The sequence below is a fragment of the Sceloporus occidentalis genome, unplaced genomic scaffold (genome assembly GCF_023333645.1).
Source record: "Sceloporus occidentalis isolate IW3139 unplaced genomic scaffold, rSceOcc1.0.p SCAF_72, whole genome shotgun sequence".
In the NCBI taxonomy this organism is placed as follows: Eukaryota; Metazoa; Chordata; class Lepidosauria; order Squamata; family Phrynosomatidae; genus Sceloporus; species Sceloporus occidentalis.
Genome location: NW_028317052.1, coordinates 3512882 through 3532686, shown reverse-complemented (window position 1 = coordinate 3532686; position 19805 = coordinate 3512882). Strand labels below are relative to the sequence as shown.

Below are 19805 nucleotides of genomic sequence, written 5' to 3'. Positions count from 1 at the left end.
AAAACGGAGTCACGTGATGTGACGTCACTTCCCGTGACTCCGCCTTGTTCCTGGGTGAAGCAAGAGAAGAGACGCTGTGAGGGAGCAAATCGAGGGCAGCCTTGCGGGGCTGCGCGGGAAATCTGCAGTTCAGGTAAGGAGGTGGGCTTGATTGGCGGGAGTGGAACACCCACATTGCGGGAGCGGGCAGGATTGGGCAAAAAAATCAGCGGGAGCGGGATCGAAAAAGCAGTCCCGCGCAGGGCTCTACTGCAGTTCTCTGAAAGAATGCGATTGCATAGGAAGTTGTATCACTGTACAGCCCTTACTATGAGGAGCATAAATTCTCACCCCAGAAAACTATTAGCCTTGGTAAAAAATTGATATACTGACAAATAAAGTGATATAAGAAGTTGAATTAGCCCTTGATCTTCAATGAATCGTGCTGAATTGATGGACTGCAACACAAAGACTTCTCAGTAACGTCGTTGGATGAAGTCATGTGCGGTCTAACTCTCAGTTGGCTAATCCGGTCAGTTCTTCACTGACTTCCCACAGCTTCTTGGCTCTGGCATCATCTCGAGCATGAGGCAGCACCTTCTGCACCCTGCAGTTGTTAAAGTAGCGGCCACTGTACATTTCTATCTCTTCTTGCACAGCACAATAGATGGACGTCTGTGCTCCATCCGTAGGTGTTCTGAGGAAGAGCCAGGCTACTGGAAACAGCAATACTTTTAACCAATGTGGAAGATTGCGTCCCAGATTAGTGAGTACCACTCCTGCAAAATGACATATTCAGAAAAGGAGATTCATTGAAAGCCAGCATTCACTCTTACACTTATGAAATCTAGTCACAAGTAGGGTATAAGTATAAAGCAATACACTGGATATGACTGGAATAACACGGAAGCATAGGCTTAGACTGGCCATCTGGCAGGCCGGGCAAACACTGGGCTGCTGCCAGACATCACTCTATACTCTATATAAATGTCTGCCCGCAAGCTGCGTGAGCATAACAACCTCTCATTTCCAGCTGCACCTACTTCAATAGCCGTGCCAGGGCCACCTCGCCATCCCTAGTCCAATCCAACATGAAGCACATATGTCCACATATGTATAATATTATTCCTAAACATGGGCTAGGATTAATAAAAAAAATATGTAAAGTTAGATGAACATGATCGAAATACCCAATGATTATTTGAAGTGAAAGAGAAATTATATTATTTTATATTATACGTACTGCAGATGGCTAGGGAATGCACTTAAATATTAGATTGATCTATACAACTGAAAAGACAAGTGTTCCTTTTAGCTCATTAGAAATTATTTTACTAGTAGTGAATAAATCCTGAATTCATTTAGTGTTAAAGTTTAATGGCAATTTCTGAAATGAAATGGAGTGATCGGGACAGAATCAAGTTCAGAAGTTCAAGAGGGTGCCTCATTTGTCTAACTGGCACAAAGTGGAAATAACACAACAAAATATTGGACATTTTACACAGAATTTAGGAACCGACGTGATATTTTGTACTAGTACCCAAAGTGTTAATGTTGAATAATATTAGTTTTATGCGTCAACCATAATGTTAAAATATAATTGAAGAAATACATGTTGAGACAATGCAACAAGCAATATTTCTTAAACTGAGAAAATCTGCATATGTTCCAAAGTTACATGTTTAAATGTTATATTTAACTATATACTACTAACTATATAAAACTTACAAAACTGGTGGCTGACTAGGTTTACATAACATACTTATACTAACATACATACACACTGTGTGTGTGTGTTAGTGTAGGTGTTAGTATGTGTGTAAGTATGTTAGCATGTGTGCATGTACATGTTACTTTCTGTGTCTCTGTTACTAACTATGCAGCCAGTGGGAGCTCTTCTGCTCCCTTGAGGTTGTCACACGATGCCTATGTCTGAGAAATTACATTATATCCCTATATATCAGACTCGGCGTGCAGGGACAGAGGGAGCGCAGCACAGCCAAGGGTGGCAACGGGTTTGCACTTGCATTATCCCCAACAATGTCCACTCCAGCCCACCAGTCGTGATCAATGTGATGAAAAGAAGTCACTCTCAGTATGCCTCAGTGGGACTTAAGTGTAGACAATGTGAACGATGGGACATTTTCAATGGACATTCTCCATTTCAGTGGAGGGCTTTCCTGTTATTGATTTGCTACTCGGTGGTGCAAAAACAGGACAATTGGTGTTGCAGTGTATCTCTGGAGCTGTAGCTTCTTCTGATTGCAGGTAATTTATTTTATTTTAATTACAATGCACTTAAATTTACATTATTTGTTGGTGAGGTTGCATGGGACACTAATGTCCCAATAAGTGTGGTCCTGCACACGTGCTTTAGTGCTCCAGTTGAAGTTACTTGGAGCTGGGCTGCCACTGAAATCAATGGGAATAGTGACAACCTATTGCTAGCCGAACTATGAAAGGTACCAAGGTGCATCAGCATTGTAAGTAGTGGTTGTCAGAAATGGGATATATTTGGGAAAGGGGGATTCCATGTGCCGACACACCTTTGTGTAGGGGTAAATAGCTTAAATCCACATGCATTTCCATGAGTTAGGCTAAGTGTGTGTCTCATGAAATCATCTGGGGAGAAATTCCTGCCCATCTGTATTCCAAAAGTGGGGTGGGGGTTCTTCCTTGTACAGGACAATGCATTACAGGACTTGATCTGATAATCTTCTACTAGACTTTTTTGAAAACACACAAAACAGGCAATGAGCAAATCGCACGTTCATTCAGTGTATTGGAAGGTTTACCTGGATGGACGGAATAGCACGTGACATCGGTCCCCAGTAATTTGTTAGCTAGCTCCCGGGCAAACAGAACGTTAGCCAGCTTGCTGTCGCAGTACGATTGTAGTGTTTCTTTCCAGCTTTCTGCAGGTGGGTTCAGGTTCTTGAAATCAATTTTTCCGTACTTATACGCTTCTGATGCCAAGACGACAATCCGACTGGGGCTGCTTTGCTTGAGACGGTCCAGAAGCAAGTTGGTCAGGAGGAAGTGGCCCAAGTGATTGACCCCAATCATCAAGTTGAATCCATCTTTAGTTTTTCCTTTGCCTTCGATACCTATAAAAAATAAGCCAATGTTGTGTTATAACAAATAGGTATTTCAAGCAAACTAAAGGTTTCATGCAGGCAGTGCTTCTTTTAATTTATTATTGCATTGACTGGTTAGGCAGGTCAAACAATTGTTAGCTGCTAAGAATTTAATAGATTGTCCTACTCCACCATTGTATCCTGCGGTGAAAAGTCAAGTTTTAGGCTAAGTTTCCACTTGGGGTTTTGTCCTGCGTTATTTTCTAGATGAAAAACGCCAAGAAAACTGCCACTGCATTCTCCTGGGTTTTGGCGTTTTTTCTGGAGTTTTTTCTGGGGTTTTTTTTTTTTTTCTGTGGAAATTGCTTTTTTTGACCTTTGGCAGTTTTTCCAGCCTTTACACGTTAGAATTTTCACCCAGCTAAAAGGGATTCGGATAAATGGCAAGTATCTCCCCCCTCCTGATGTCATTTTCTTGGTAGAGTTCTACTTAAACACCCCCCGGCGGACCCTTTTGTCTCTTTTCTGTGGTTTGTAAGGCAGGCTTTATTCCGAATGTCAGCTCCTCTAGGAAGATTGGCCCCAAATGATGGTGCAAATTGTTTGCCGTTTGCAGGATCCAGTTGGTTTGTTTGTAATGGCATGTTTGTTCCAAATGGTGTAAAATTTAATATGAACTTTGTTTTGTGTGAAACTGTTTGTTTCCAGCCTATTTCTCGTAGTTCACACAGATACTGGGTCCATCCTCTGCATTGTAACTGTGGAAAAAAACGCCATAAAAAACGCCAAGGCAAAACCCACATGGCTTTTTCATGGCGTTTTTTCTCTCCCATAGACTTCTATTGGAGAAAAACGCCAAGACTTCCTTGCAAAAAACGCCAGAGTGTCAACATGCTGCGATTTTGAAAAACTGCCACAGAGCCCAAAAAAGCAGAAAAACGCCAAAGAGGACTGAAAAAACGCCAAACAGAAAAACGCCAAGTGGAAATGGCATTGTGCGATTTCCTATTGAAGAACAGCTAACATCTGGCCGCAGCGTTTTTTCACTAAAAAAACGCCGTGTGGCTGAATTGGCGTTATTATGGGCGTTTTTGCAAAAAAAAAACCAAGTGGAAACCTAGCCTTGTGGAAACCTAGTGGATTGACCTTTAACTGCAAGCAATCATTGTGCCTTACCTGCATTGTTGATAAGAATATCTAGTCGGGGTTCAGAACTGAGGAAGTTTTTGCAGAATGCTCTAACCGACTCAAGACTGGCCAGGTCAAGTTTCATAAAGAGCACCTCATTGTTCCCAGATATCTAAATCAAAAACATAATCCAGCTTAACATAGTTTCATAAATCTCCCTGCTGGTATATATTCCATGACACAGCCACATATCAAAGAGATTCCAAACAGGAGAGGTATGAGTGTAAACACATGCTGGTGTCACATTTCAGTTACAAATGTTATCTTCCCATAAACATGTACAAGCTATGTATGATCTTTTAACTACCTCCTGCTTAAGCACACACACACACATTGACAGATTGCACTGTTTGACAGATATGCAGATAAAAATATTTGGATATTAAATGGTTAACCACACCACTGCTTGTTAAATTCATCCAATAGCGGAGAGGTCCCTTTAGATTTTCATGTGCCCTCTCCTTCCAAATGCATGGAGGGATTCTGGAGTATTCGCCCCTTTCCATGCCCAGAGCTCGTAGGCTTCGGATGGAACACATCTCCTGTTGACATCAATGTGCTATATCTACCGCCAACTACCTCCAGCATTGGCCCAGCAAGGGTCTAATGACACCCCCATGTTCATGCTCAAAAAGCACTCCCACTTATTTCAAATGGAGCGCCTTCCTGCCAATGCTTGCCTGCTATAACCCCAAAAAATTGGTAGATAGAGCTGCAGCTTCTCCTAAAGGCAAATATTTATAACAGGTTGCAGAATGCATATTTAAGTATGTCGTTGGGGAGGCTGCATCGGATACCGGAATGTCCCTTTTAAAAATCTTCTCCGAGAGTGATCATATATGTAAACTGCAGCGATTTATTACAAAATTAAGAAAATTGCTAGCTCTTTTAGTGCTTTATAAGGATATGGACTTTATATGCATGACACAATGATAGACATCCAAATATCTGAAAACCATAGAGACCATATAAACTTGCCCTTCTTATATCGTATACGGCTGCCTCTGCGGTTTCCTTAACGCGACAAGCCAAGATGACACGGGCTCCGCGTTTGGCCATGTCCAGAGCTGTCATTTTTCCAATTCCTACATTGGCTCCTGTAACACACAAATGGCATAGGGGGAATTAGGCCATAGTCTTTCTCACATTAGAAGGCACAGCACAAGCTCAAAGCCTAATAAATGTTACTTATCTGGGTAACAAAATTATACCGTATTTGCTCGATTATAAGACGACCCTGATTATAAGACGACCCCCCAAAATCTGAATATTAACTTAGGAAAAAAAGAAAAAGCCTGAATATAAGACGACCCTAAAGGAAAAAAGTTTTACCAGTAAATGTTAATTCATGTAAACTATTTTTTTTAATAAAAGCTATGATTGAGAAAAATATTTTTTTTGTTTTTATTTCTTGTATTTTCCAACCTGTCCCCCAGTTACGCACATCTGCCCCCAGGCTTGCCACTCCAATATGGCACTGTGGCCCATGATATGCCTTTTAACCCTCTATATGCCACTGTGCCCCATGGTATGCCTTTTGACCCCCTATGTGCCACTCTGCCTCCAGAAATGCCTTATACCCCTATATGCCACTCTGCCTCCAGAAATGCCTTATACCCCTATATCCCATTCTGGCATTTAGGGGGTTAAAATGCATATTATGGGGCAGAGTGGCATATAGGGAGGTATAAGGCATTTCAGGAGGCAGAGTGGCATTAAGGGAGTTAAAAGGCATTGTATAGAGCACTCTGCCTCCAGAAATGCCTTATACCCCTATATGCCACTCTGGCATTTAGGGGGTTAAAATGCATATTATGGGGCAGAGTGGCATATAGGTGTATAAGGCATTTCAGGAGGCAGAGTGCTCTATGAAATGCCCCCTTAACGCCACTCCAGAAATGCCCTATGCCCCCATTTAACACACACACACACACACACACACCCTATACCCCCATTTAACTAACACACACACACACACACACACTCTCCCCTCCCCTCTCAGCCCTCTCTTACCGGTGCTTCCAGCCGGGGCAGCGGGTTGACGTCGCCTTCTGCTGCAGCCGGAAGGAGGTGGAGTTGGCAGCGGGGGTTTGTATCCGTCCGTCGCGTATACTTTCCCCGGCTGTCAGAGATCAGAGTTCCCCGCACCGGTGCGGGGAACTCTGATCTCTGACAGTCGGGGAAGGTTTGCGCGACGGACGCAGACAACCCCCGCTGCTAGCCACACCTCCTTCCGGCTGCAGCAGACGTTGTCTACGCGGATCGCGTAGACGTCAACCCGCTGCCCCGGCAATACAGCAGGAAGCACCGGTAAGTGTGTATGATGGGGGGGGGGGGTGAGACAGGAGGATCCAGGTCCCCTGCAGCGGTGCGGGGGATCTGGATCTTAGTCTCCTAATCAGACTCTATTTGAGGTCTGATTAGAAGACGACCCCGATTAGAAGACGAGGGGTATTTTTCAGAGCATTTGCTCTGAAAAAAACCTCGTCTTATAATCGAGCAAATACGGTAATATGGTACAAGATACCAGGTTAAATGCTATATTTTAACCAAGGAACTCCCTACTAACTAGCTATGGGGAGAATATACTTTTTCAATGGACTAATGTGTTTTTTTTTTATACCATACTCATCTTAATAAAGTGCAAAGACACAAGCCTCCTTTATGAAAAATGTATGCTTCTTTACGTCTGCTTGTTGCCATTGTTCCAATAGCCCATCTTGCATTATGTACATACACACATATTGCTGCCCATTGTCCACTTTATCTATATACTGTTGGTGGTGAGTATACGTGGAGGGCAGCAGTCATCATCTATGACAATGACAATGTTTTTTAAAAGAATTACCTTTTTGGCATTTGACTACTACAATGCATTGATCAAATCTAATTTAAAGAATAATATAATAATATTATCTAAAATAAATATGTGTAAAATGTGACTGTTAAAGGTGTGTATTAAATACTTCTATGCATTGCTGGTACTGGTATACGGTACCATTACAAACAAAGGCACTTTTATAAATTTTACTATTCTTGGAGATTAAATGAAATACGAAATGTCGTAAATATTTGCATAAACTATGCATTGATTAAAATTGCCGGTGATTAGATTGTTTTAATCTACGGCAAAAAAATATCTAAAAAATAAATTAATAAAAAATAAGATTTTTCAACTTACAAAACAATTTTAAGGTCTTTTGATTCAGGCAACGTTTTTAGTGAAAGAAGATATTATATTTTAACAGAATGAACTACATCTGTATGCAAAATAAAGTACAGTTCTTGTTTACGGACATATCAATTCTCGTTTTGTCATACCCCTTGAATATATGTATTATATTAAGCGCAGCGTAGATTGTTGGTGCTATATAAATAAAACATTATAATATATAATTAATTATAATATAAATTACTTTTCTAATACAATACAGATTCTAGACATTTCGTAATTGCGCATGCATGAGGCAACTGCTACTAGAATACTTGTCATAGTCCATAACATTTTATCGTCTAATCTCAATATCCTAGGAGTTACAGTCTATATTATTTTAGTTACTAATCCCAACCTCAATGGCGAGCAGAATATCTTGCAAATATCTTGAAGCAAGTTCAACATAATTGTTCCGGTTTATCTCCACTGGGTAAAAAGGCAGGTCATCTTACTTCTAATGTTCTCAGGGGCCAAAGGGCCAAATGACTGACACAGAATGACACAGACGGGTGGAAGGTATTGTGATTTAGTATTAGATAGATTGCAAGTCTTCTGGAGCTTGCAATCTATTATACAAAAGACCTCCAAAAAATGAATCAAAGCAATAAAAACACTCCTTCTGAAGAAATAAAGTGAAGCTCGTTGCACTGAGTGTATGTAGAAGAAAGATGTGCATCCCAAATCCAGAGTGCTCCTCTTACCCGTGACTATGACAGTCTTCCCCTTGAGGCTGGTGTCACTCCTGCATCTTCTCCCCCGGATCCAGTTGTAGTAGACCAACACATACACCCCTACCGAGATGCCAAATGCCAGCAGGTAAATCGCCATGGCTTCTACCGCCTCTGAAATGTGATCAAAAACCCAGGCAGAAGGTGACTACAAGTTCGGGGCAAACGGGACTCATTATCTAAATACGGCAGCTCCTATACGCATGCAAGACTAAAAGGCAAATTCCGCAGGGTTAAATGTCAGTGTAACGCCATATATACATAGCTCTCACACTCACACTCACACTCACACTCACACTCACACTCAATTCCAGCTCCTGAGCGCCGAGCGATATGTCACCGTCTGCACAGAGCAACTCTCTCTTCCTACTTCTACAGGCACGAGAATCATTATGTAAGAACAGCTAAAGAGCATGTACGGCGGCCGGGAGGGGACAAAACTGCTGCTTTCTCATTTTGATCTGGAATCGGATTTTTAAAACCCCATCTGTTCTCCGTAATCCAGATCTCTGTAATCTTGTTTCGATTATGTAACTGCTTTTTGTCAGATAACTGATTAAGGTCTTTCAGTAATTCATTATGCATATAGCACTGTTTGCAGTTAAAGGGAAAGTAAGATTTCTAACACATCTTTATATGGGTTGTGTGTGGCAGCCGAACACATATAGTATATTTTAATCTTTATATATTAAAGATTAAGATGGCCCAGCACAGTTTTTGCAGGGAGACATGGCGAGGCTGATGTACAGGGTAATAAGATATCACATAATGGGGGACTGGGTCAAGATGAAGTGGAAGAACTCGGAGGGGATAAATGTATGAGTGTTCTTTTGCTTAACTGAGAGAGGGGACATACTAAAACGAATGACAAAATGGAATGCCCATAGACTTTAATGGGGAGGAATGCCCATAGACTATAATGGGGAGGAATGCCCATAGACTATAATGGAAGGGAAAAGAATAATTGATTTTGAAATAAAAGTTTAAGACGTATCATTTAGATCTTTGGCACACATTCTCCCCTAGCACAGACACAGGATCTAAAACTCAGATTATGTGGGATTATAGCTGTTTTCTATGGAATGACAGGTGAAGGACAGTTTTGAGTGAATGCCCATAGGATATAATGGGAGAAAAATTAAACTTGTTTTTTAGAGAAAACCCTCTGACATATCATATAGATCTTTGTCATGTATACTCCCCTAGTACAGTTATAGGCAGGGCCGGCCCGACAATGGAGCCAAGTGGGGCAACCGCTCCAGGCTGCACTTTTGAAGGGGCGGCACTTTGCCGCCCCGAGCCCTTTTTTTAAAAAAAAAAGCGAAAGAGAGAAAGGGGCGCCGAGTGGTTTTCGCTTACCACGCCGTCAGTACCCGCTCGGCGCCCCTCTCTCTCTCCTCTGTGGCGAGTCTCCCTGTTCGGTCTCGGTGCCGGCTTGTAATGCTGAGTGCCGGAAGATTTCCAGCGCTCAGCATTACAAGCCGGCACCGAGACCGAACAGGGAGACTCGCCGCAGGACTGCTGAAAGGTAAGTACAAGTGGGGGGGGGGAACGGGGGGAGAGGAAGGGTAGATAATGGGGGGGGCAGGGACGGAGGGAGAGGAAGGGTAGATAAGGGGGGGGGGGGCGGCATTTTGCCTTGGGCCGGCCCTGGTTATAGGTTCTAAACCTCATATTAAGTGAACTTATAGCTGCGTTCTATGGAATGACAGCAGGGGAGGGCTGGCAGCCTAAGCCCTGGGGGGCAAATCAAGTGAAGTGGCTCCGCCCCCTCGCACTCACCTTTCACCCCTCACGCTGCTCCCATCACTATGCGGCCATCAGACTGCTGGAAAACTTATCTAAACGGACGCTGGGTGCTGATGCCACCGGCCGGAGCTACTTTAATCCTTTTTTTTATTTATTTAATATGCCGGATCGGCTTGCCATATTAAAAATAAATAAATAAAGTATTAAAGTAGCGCCGGCCGGCAGCATCAGCACCCAGCAGCCGTTTAGATTCGATTTCCAACAACCTGATGGCCGCATAGTGATGGGAGCAGCGTGAGGGGTGAAAGGTGAGTGTGAGGGGGCGGAGCTTTCACCCCTCACGCTGCTCCCATCACTTGGCGGCCATCGCATACGGCCGCTGGGTGCTGATGCCACCGGCCGGTGCTGCTTTAATACTATTTTTTTTCATTTAATAGCTGTTCCGGCTTGCCATATAACATTTTTTTAAAAAGTATTAAAGTAGCGCCGGCCGGCAGCATCAGCACCCAGCGGCCGCTTAGATTAGATTTCGGGCGGCCTGGGGGGCAATTTCCCCCTTGCCCCCCGGCCCAGCCCGCCCCTGAATGACAGGTGACGGACAGTATTGAGGGAATGCCCATAGGATATAATGGGAGAAAAATCAAACCTGTTTTTCAGACAAAACCAGGCCCGGACTGGCCATCGGGCACACCCGGTGGGCTGGGCGGCCCAGGACCGGATTGTCGTAGGGGCTGATGGAGCTGCAGCTCCAGGCCCCTACCTTAAAATAGGCTCAGTCAGGACCGGACTGACTGGGCCTATGCGGCCGCATTAACGCAGGGCATAAGGGGCACCTGCCCCTTAAGGCCGCAGCAACTGCGATCGGGTCCGCCACGCTAGGGGGCCGGGCAGCCCCCACCAGAGCCGGCCTTAGGGGTGCGCGGCCGCACAGGGCTTAAATTAAAAGATCGTTTTTTTTTTTTTTGTTTACTTTATTTAACATACTTCATGTTAAATAAAGTTTGTTTAACTTTATTTAACATGGAGGATGTTAAATAAAGTAAAAAAAAAAAAACAACAAAAAAACCCTGATGCTTTAATTTAAGCCCTGTGCGACCGCTCACCCCTAAAGCCGGCCCTGGTGGGGGCTACCCGGCCCCCTAGAGTGGCGGATCCGGTCGCAGTTGCTGCTTACTCCGGCAACAAGGTAAGTAGGGTAAGTGAGGGGGGGTGCAGTGAGAAAGGTCAGAGGGGGGAGAGGGGTTAGATAGAAAGGGGTAGAGGGGATAGATAGTGAGAGGGGGTACATATTGAGAAATGGGGAAGGGGCAGTAGCGTACCTAGCGGGGGGGGGCGGTCCGCACTGGGTGCCGCTCATCAGTGGGGTGCCAACATGCCGGCACCGGGCACCCCTCCAGAGACGGACAGTAATCTGGCCGCCGCTGGAGGAGCAGGCTCGGTTGGGGAGATCAAGGATCTCCCTTTAACCGGCTTCAAATCACTCAAGGGAGCCGGAGGTCTGTTAAAGACCTCCGATACCGGTCCCTTGCGACGTGCGCGGCAACTGCTGCTGTGCGCCGGGGTTTGTTGTCAGATCCCGGCGCACAACACTGAAGCCGCGCCCACCACCGTCCGTACCCTCTGAACCTGAAGAAGACGGAAGAAAACAGAAGAAGAGCGAAGAAGAGGAAAAAGAGCTGACTGCTAAAAGGAGAAAAGAAACAGAGGAAAGGTAGGAAAGCATTCAGTTAAAGTGAGAAGGGAGGGGGGTAGACAGTGAGACAGGGGGGTAGAAAGTATATTGGAATAAATAAACAGTGAGAATGAGTGAGAATAAATGAATGTCTGAATGCATTGTGAGAATGAGTGAGAGAATGGATGAATTGTCTGAATGAGGGATATAATTAATGAGTTTGTGAGAATGCATTAATGTTAGCAATCATACTCCTATCATGCCAAGTCAGCTAGTACATGCTGGAATCTGGGTATGCCTGGGCATGATAGGAGTGTGATTGCTGTTAACAATCATATATATATATTAAAATTATTTAATTTTTTTGTCCTATTTTGGTGTTTTACTTACCTTTAAATAAAAGTTTTTTATGGTGAGGAGTCATATTCGGTTTCGGACAGGTAAATGCTGCATTTTCAGTTTCAGTCCAGAATTCGTTTTGGTGCATCCCTACTGCACTATTGTTAATGTCTGGCTCAATGTATAGTGATAGGGATTACGCTGTACCACCGTCAGTGTCTGCCTCTGTATATAGTGATAGGTGTTATGCTGTACCACCATCATTGTCTGCCTCAGTATATAGTGGTAGGTGTTATGCTGTACAACCGTCAATGTCTGCCTCAGTATATAGTGATAGGTGTTATGCTGTACCACCGTCAATGTCTGCCTCAGTATATAGTGATAGGTGTTATGCTGTACCACCTTCAGTGTCTGTGCCCGTATAAAGATAGAAGCTATGCAGTTTTAAAGTGTGTGTGTGGGGGGGTGCCACATACAGGATCCGCCCCAGGTGCCAAATACTCTAGGTACGCCCCTGGGAAGGGGGTACATAGTGATAAGGGGGAACATAGTTAGAAGGGGCAGATAAGAAGGGGATGGGGAGAGGGGGTAGTGTGAATGCATACAAGAATGAATGAATAAATGTGTGGATGAATTGTGTGAATGCGTATGAGAATGAATGAATTCATGAGTGGATGAATTGCTTGAATGATTTGTTAGACTGCATTAATGAATATGTGTTAATGATTTGTGTGAATGAGTGAGTAACTGTGTAAGTGTTTGTGTCTATCATGAATGTTTAAGTGATTTGGGGAAATGCAAAGATGGTACATGAAGGGTGGGCATTAACAATAAATAAATAAAAATGGGCTGCTCAGTCTTAAATGCCCGGGCCTATTTTTTGTCCCAGTCCGGGCCTGGACAAAACCCTCTGAAATATCATATAGATCTTTGGCACATATACTCCCCTAGTACAGAGACAGGATCTAAAACTTATATTAAGTGGAATTATAGTTGTGTTCTATGGAATGACAGGTGAATGACAGTATTGAGTAAATGCCCATAGGATATGATGGGAGAAAAATCAAACTTGTTTTTTTAGAGAAAACCCTCTGACATATCATATAGATCTTTGTCATGTATACTCCCCTAGTACAGTTATAGGTTCTAAACCTCATATTAAGTGGAATTATAGCTGTTTTCTATGGAATGACAGGTGAATGACAGTTTTGAGTGAATGCCCATAGGATATAATGGGAGAAAAATCAAACTTGTTTTTTTGGAGAAAACCACCTTAAATATCATTTAGAACTTTGGCACATATACTCCCCTAGTACACACACGGGATCTAAAACTCATATAATGTGGGATTATAGCTGTTTTCTATGGAATGACAGGTGAATGACAGTTTTGAGTGAATGCCCATAGGATATAATGGGAGAAAAATCAAACTTTTTTTTTTGAGAAAACCATCTGATGCACCCCTCACGCTGCTCCCATCACTATGCGGCCATCAGATTGTTGGAAAACGAATCTAAACGGCCGCTGGGTGCTGATGCTGCCGGCCGGAGCTACTTTAATACTTTATTTATTTATTTTTAATATGGCAAGCCGGCATAGATGCTATTCTTAAGCTTTTATTTAAAAATCAATTATTCTTTTCCCTTCCATTATAGTCTATGGGCATTCCTCCCCATTGTAGTCTATGGGCATTCCTCCACATTAAAGTCTATGGGCATTCCATTTTGTCATTCGTTTTAGTATGTCCCCTGAGAGAGTGGTAGTTGAATGGAACAGCCTCCCAACAGAAGTGTTAGAGGTTAACACAGGGAATTTAAACATGGGAGACCAAGGGCTGATTAAGGTCTGAGTCTTTAAAGTAGGAAAAGCAGACAGACTAAATGGACCTAATGGTTCTTATGCGCTGTCAAATTCTGTTTCTATAATCCTAAAATATATAATAATATGTATAGCAGGAATAGACATTGTTGTGTAAATAAAATGAGTTTTATGAAATAGGTCACGGAGTCACACTTAAAGGTTTGGGAGGCATGCTGGTGTCTTTGCTCTTCCTTAAAGACAGGCCTGACTAGTTCTCTTTTATGTAACCTACTCCTCCCTCCCTTGGCTCCAATTTTCATAAATGTGATCGCTCAGGAGTTATCAGGAATCGGAGAAAGGATAGATTACATTTAGACATTATACTCTCCCAAAACTTCTGGAAGTTAATGAAGGGGGGTCTGTCACAACAGGGAAGCCACATATACATTATACGGATTTGTACGTATCCGGAATTCAGATTTGTATCTATTTTAATTAAACTTGCCAATTTTGTTAATTCGTACAAATGTGACAAACTAACGAAGATGAAGTAAAGAGCTCTGAATTTTTGTTTGCATTTCGTTGATTTTTTTACTCTCACTCTTTTTCGTGCTCTCTCGCACTTATTCCCTCACTTATAATCTCTCAAGATCCCTCTCAATGTCTCCCTACCTTCTCAACCAACACCTTCCATGTTCCCATCTCCTTTCCCACAGCCACCATCAGGCCCGGACTGGAACAAAAAATAGGCCCGGGCATTTCAGACTGAGCAGCCCATTTTTATGAAAAAACATATGTACATACATATACATAATACTTGGTCATTCAACATGGGAAGCCTGAAGCCACAATTTAGTGCGACTAATCCTTGAAATAAATATTATAGAGTAAATAACACAATACCTTATCTTTTCCACTAAATTATTTCAGGGCCTTGAATGTTTTGTCCCCTGAAGTCACTACAAATTCAGGAGGGCGTTTTATCTCTGGATAAGTAAAAATGAAATAGTTCCTACTGTAAATTAAGGAAACAGATAACCAAACACACACACCAGGACAGGCTTTTCCACACCAACACCCAGACACACACACCATGCAGGACAGGCTCTGCCACACCGACACCCAAACACACACCAGGACAGGCTCTGCCACACCGACATCCAAACACACACACACCAGGACAGGCTCTGCCACACCGACCTCCAAACACACACCAGGACAGTTAAAAAAAGAAGAAATGGTTCAGCACTCAACTCCCAGGAAGCTGGGAGCTAGCAGCTAAAAAGGGCAAAACAAAAACAGAAAGCATAACAAAAATAGCAACGTTTCGGCCAAACAGGGCCTTTTGAGCTTGACAAAGGCCCTGTTTGGATGAAACGTTGCTTTTTTGTTTTGCTTTCTTTGAATAAAGTAACCTAAGGATTGGAAGCTGATTGGAGTGCTGGGGTTCTTTTCTGTGTTCGTACATACACCACGACAGGCTCTGCCACACCAACACACACCCCAGGACAAACACACACCCCAAGACAGGCTGTGCCACACTGACACCCGAACACACACACTAGGACAGGCTCTGCCACACTGACACCCAGACACACACATCAGGACATGCTCTGCCACACTGACACCCAGACACACACACCAGGACAGGCTCTGGACAGGCACACCGACACCCAAAGACACACACACCAGGACAGGCTCTGTCACACCAACACCCATACACAAACACACACCAGGACAGGCTCTGCTACACTGACACCCACACACACACACCAGGACAGGCTCTGCCACACCGACACACACACACACCAGGACAGGCTCTGCCACACCGACACCCAAACACACACACACACACACCAGGACAGGCTCTGCCACACCGACACCCAAACACACATACAACAGGACAGGCTGTGCCACACTGACACCCAATCACAAACACCAGGACAGGCTTTGCCACACTGACACCCGTATCCAGAGGGTTTCCACGGACGGTTTCACTCAGCCTATGTTAAGGACGGCCGCATAGGCCCAGTCAGTCCGATCCTGACTGGGGCTATTTTAAGGTAGGGGCCTGGAGCTGCAGCTCCATTAGCCCCTAAGTCAATCCGGCCCGGTGTGCCCGATGGCCAGTCCGGGCCTGGCCACCATCATCCTTCGGCTGCTTTTCTCTACTATCTGCCCTGTTAAACGGGCCTCCCGGAGCACCTCTTCAAAAGGGCAGAAGAATGGGGAGAAGCTGTCTCCATGAGTTGGGGGGGGAATGGCCACACGAGCCTATTGACTGCCTTATTGTCACCCAAAGAACGGCAAGGCGCAGGTTCACTATGAGAATTAAGATATTGGCGGGCTTGGTCAGCTAAAACCAGTTTAGTGTTGTCAGGCAGGGAAAATCAGGTGCCTCAGGTGATTGGCTAATCACCTGTGCTTCAGCCTGAGCGCCTTTGCGGTGGGAAAATTTGCGTTGCTGCGACGTTTTAATTTTAAATAAATAGCTGCGTGCAAAGTCTTTTCTTACCTCAGTTTTTAAAATCAAGAAAGCTGTGCTGCACGATCCCCCCCCCCTTTAATATATTAAATTTTGTTGTAGTCCTTAGAAGGGTAAAGGTCGCCTCTGGTTTGAGGTGGACAGAGGCTTGGTGGTAATACAATCTGGCGGATTGTAGCTGGTTATATGTTAAAACAAAGAAAATGTTGGTTGTTATTTGAATTGGTTATTTGTTAATGACTCTTAAACCCTTTAATAAAGCTACGGCTATTTATTTCCAATTATATACAGTGTTTGTGTTTCTTTATTAAGGTGTATTAAGTATATGTACATGCAATGGACAAAGAGTACTCAAGAGTGCTAGTTCTACCACAGCAGATCAATGCAATGTCAGGTGTGATATGCCTACATGGAACAGATGAAGCCAGCTTGGTCTAGTTGTGCTACGGTAGTTGATACAAGTAAAGTTTCAGAGAGAGTTGCTCCCTCACAGCGTCTCTTCTCTTGCTCCACCCAGGAACAAGGCGGAGTCACAGGAAGTGATGTCACATCACATTACTCCATTTTGTCCCTGGGCGGAGCAAGAGAGGAGACACTGTAAGGGAGCAGCGAGAAGGCAGCCTTGCGGACTGCGCGGGATTACCAGGACCCGCAGGTACAGTGCCTGCCTGCCCGCTCCCGCCCGCAACACCAGCAAGACCGCCTGCAAGTTTTTTTGCGGATACCGTAACACCTGCCTCCCAATGCAGTCCTCTGTTCTCCATCCTAAATCTATGTAACGGTCTTTTGCTTCTCTCTAGATCTCAGCTTCCTTCTTCCTCTACAGTCTTGACACCTAAGTATTATTAAACACATATCTACCGACACCAGACAAGCCAGGAGTATTGTTTTTCCCCTCAGAAATCTAATGGTGCTGCCACAACCACAGGGGATTCTGGGTAGGCGAATGCAAATAAGATCAACAACTATCACCTTTTGCCAGAGGAAAATCATAAGGTAAGGCAGGAATTTAAAGTTTCCCCTGTCACTCCCAGTAGCACAGGAGATATAAAAAAAAAAAAAAGACACTTAGGGAAGGAAAGAAACAACAGACTCCAAGACTCTTAGATACCGAACTTGGCATCATCTAGACTGGCAGGCTGCAGACGATAATGCTTGACAAAGGTATGAACACTCTTCCAAACAACAGCTTTGCAAATTTGCTCAATATGAACTTCACCAACCTCAGCCCAAGATGTCGCGACTGCCTCGGGTGGAATGAGCCTTGAGACCAGAGGGAGGTTCTTTATCAGCAACTTTGTAGGCTTCAGAGATAGCGGAGATCAACCATCTAGCAATAGAGGACCTTGTAACGCTAAGACCCTTTCTTGCTCTGGAAAAGGAAACAAATTCGAAGACCTTCTCCATGGAGAATGACCCAATGATCTGGAGAGAAGGAGTTAAAATGGAGAGAGACTGGATCACGGCTGTTCTTCTAGCTGAAGTTAAAGCTATTAACAGAACCAATTTCCAGGTGAGAAACTTGATCGGGATGTCTTCGAGGGGCTCAAAAGGGGGAAAAGTTAGGCTAGATAAAACCAAATTCAGGTCCCAGGAGGGCACCAGAGGCCTCTTGAAGGACAGATATTCTGCTGAGAAAATCTTTAGTAATGTTCTCCTTTCCATGAATGAAAACGGCCGAAAGGCAGGGGAGATGGAACTGGGCCCACTCACTTCCCGATCTTCTGAAGAAAAGCACCCAATTGAAGACTCCTCGTGCCGCCTTGCTTGTTCAGGAAAGCCACCACCGTGCGATCGTCCGAAAGAACTCTCACTGATTTTCCCCGTAACTTGGATTTCCAAGTAAGGAGCACCTTCCAGACTGCACATTGATATGAAGACTACTTTCCTGGTTTGACCAAAAACCTTGCCTGAATTATTTTTCCAATGTGGCTCCCCAACTGGATAAGCTGGCCTCCGTAGACACTACTGTCCAAACAGGTTTGGTCCAAACCAGACCTGAATTCAGTCTTTTCAACTGAGGCCACCATCTGAGGGAAAGACAAACTGGCTGGAATGGATCAATCCCATATCCTCAGGAGAGCCATCTCCTGTGCTACCGGGAGTGACAGGGGAAAATAAAGTACTCACACAGCTAAATGAAACATGTTTGGGTAGCTTGTGATAGCCTTGCTGGTGGCCCTACCTATTCATGTTACATTTAGATATAAGATAATGCCTAGAGAGCATGCAGACTGGGCCACATGGAGGCTTTGGAAATCCGCTTGGGAAGGCCTGTGTTTATTCATCGCAAGAGGTAATCACAGTTTTTGTAGCGGGTACGTTAATCTCTTCTGGGATGTAAAGGTTTGCCAATTTATAGGTACTACAACTAGTCAATTTAATCTATCTGATAGTTCTCTAGGATTCAGCTGATCCACTTTTCAGAATGATACAAACAAGATGCCAGTCTTTCTAAAATCTGTAGTTCTGGCCAAAAAGGTAACCCCCCCCCCCAAAAAAAACCCCAACACATTAACAGATATTTGAACAACACAGCCCTCTCTTTCTTGGTGGCAGGATGAGGACAATGGTAGGAAGTACCACTTCCTGAAGTGTATAGACGTTTGGCATAAACTCTGGATAGAATCTCTTAATCGTTCAAATGATGCATTGACAAAACGTTTCAAGACTACAGTAAGCTACAGGTCAGGAGCTATTTGAAGTACTGAAAAAGCCAAGATGAAGCGTGATCACATTATTTCATGACAGTAAGAGTTGCTGCAGAGCTTTGCTCAAAATCTTTTTGAAGGAAACAGATGCAAATGACACTGTGTAGAGAATTGTTGCCAGCGCTCTGGTGAAGCCCAAGTTCAAGATTCTCCTCTGAGATTCCCATAGCAGTTACTTCAGTGATACACTAGCGCAGCTTCTAACAGCTCTCACTTTTCCAGACGGCAATAGAACCTGGCCCAGCATTTTACTCCAATCTCAGAATTAATCTTTGGTCAGAGTCTGGATCAGAATCCTCCTTTCTCAAATTCTCTAACTAGTATACTACAGTTGAAATGACTGCTCAAGTACTGCTAAACTTTACTTATAACACCTTTACTAAAACATTTAATATTGCTTTCAACTAAGGCTGTTACACCCTATGGTTGCCTTCACTGCAATATATATTTGAATCAAGTTAATATTGGAACAGAGGGTTAGCTCATTAATAAAGTCCCAATACATGATGACTCACTCTTGTTTTATAAATGTTAGCCCACTAAACATGTATCACATAATACTTTTTTCCGTGACTAATGTGACAGTATCATATCAGAAATGTTTGATCTGTAGGAACTTGAGAAAGTAGAAATAAAACGCAAAAAGCTATAGCACACAATCTCAGAAAGAATCATTTTTTATATATATACAGAATACAGGAAAAAAAGTTTTGTAAAATCTAAAACAATACAATTATTTACAATGAAATCTAGCTTGTCCAACCTCCACAAGAAGTGGCAGTGTTACAATAATTAAAAAAAAAATATATATATAAAAATAAAAAAAGGAAAACAAAATAACAGTGACAGACAAGTACGACAAA

At 43.5% G+C, this 19805-nt stretch overlaps 1 protein-coding gene across 1 annotated transcript; it reads right to left on the bottom strand.

Moving 5' to 3' along the window:
- Positions 1-495: 495 nt before the first annotated feature.
- On the bottom strand, positions 496-8286 carry LOC149286099 (dehydrogenase/reductase SDR family member 13-like). Its single transcript, XM_089494453.1, has 5 exons — positions 8160-8286; positions 5223-5341; positions 4233-4356; positions 2775-3086; positions 496-758 (listed from the first exon to the last, which is right to left on the bottom strand). The coding sequence occupies exons 1-5, from the start codon at positions 8284-8286 to the stop codon at positions 496-498; spliced, it is 945 nt and encodes a 314-aa protein (XP_089350579.1).
- Between the last annotated feature and the right edge of the window lie 11519 nt (positions 8287-19805).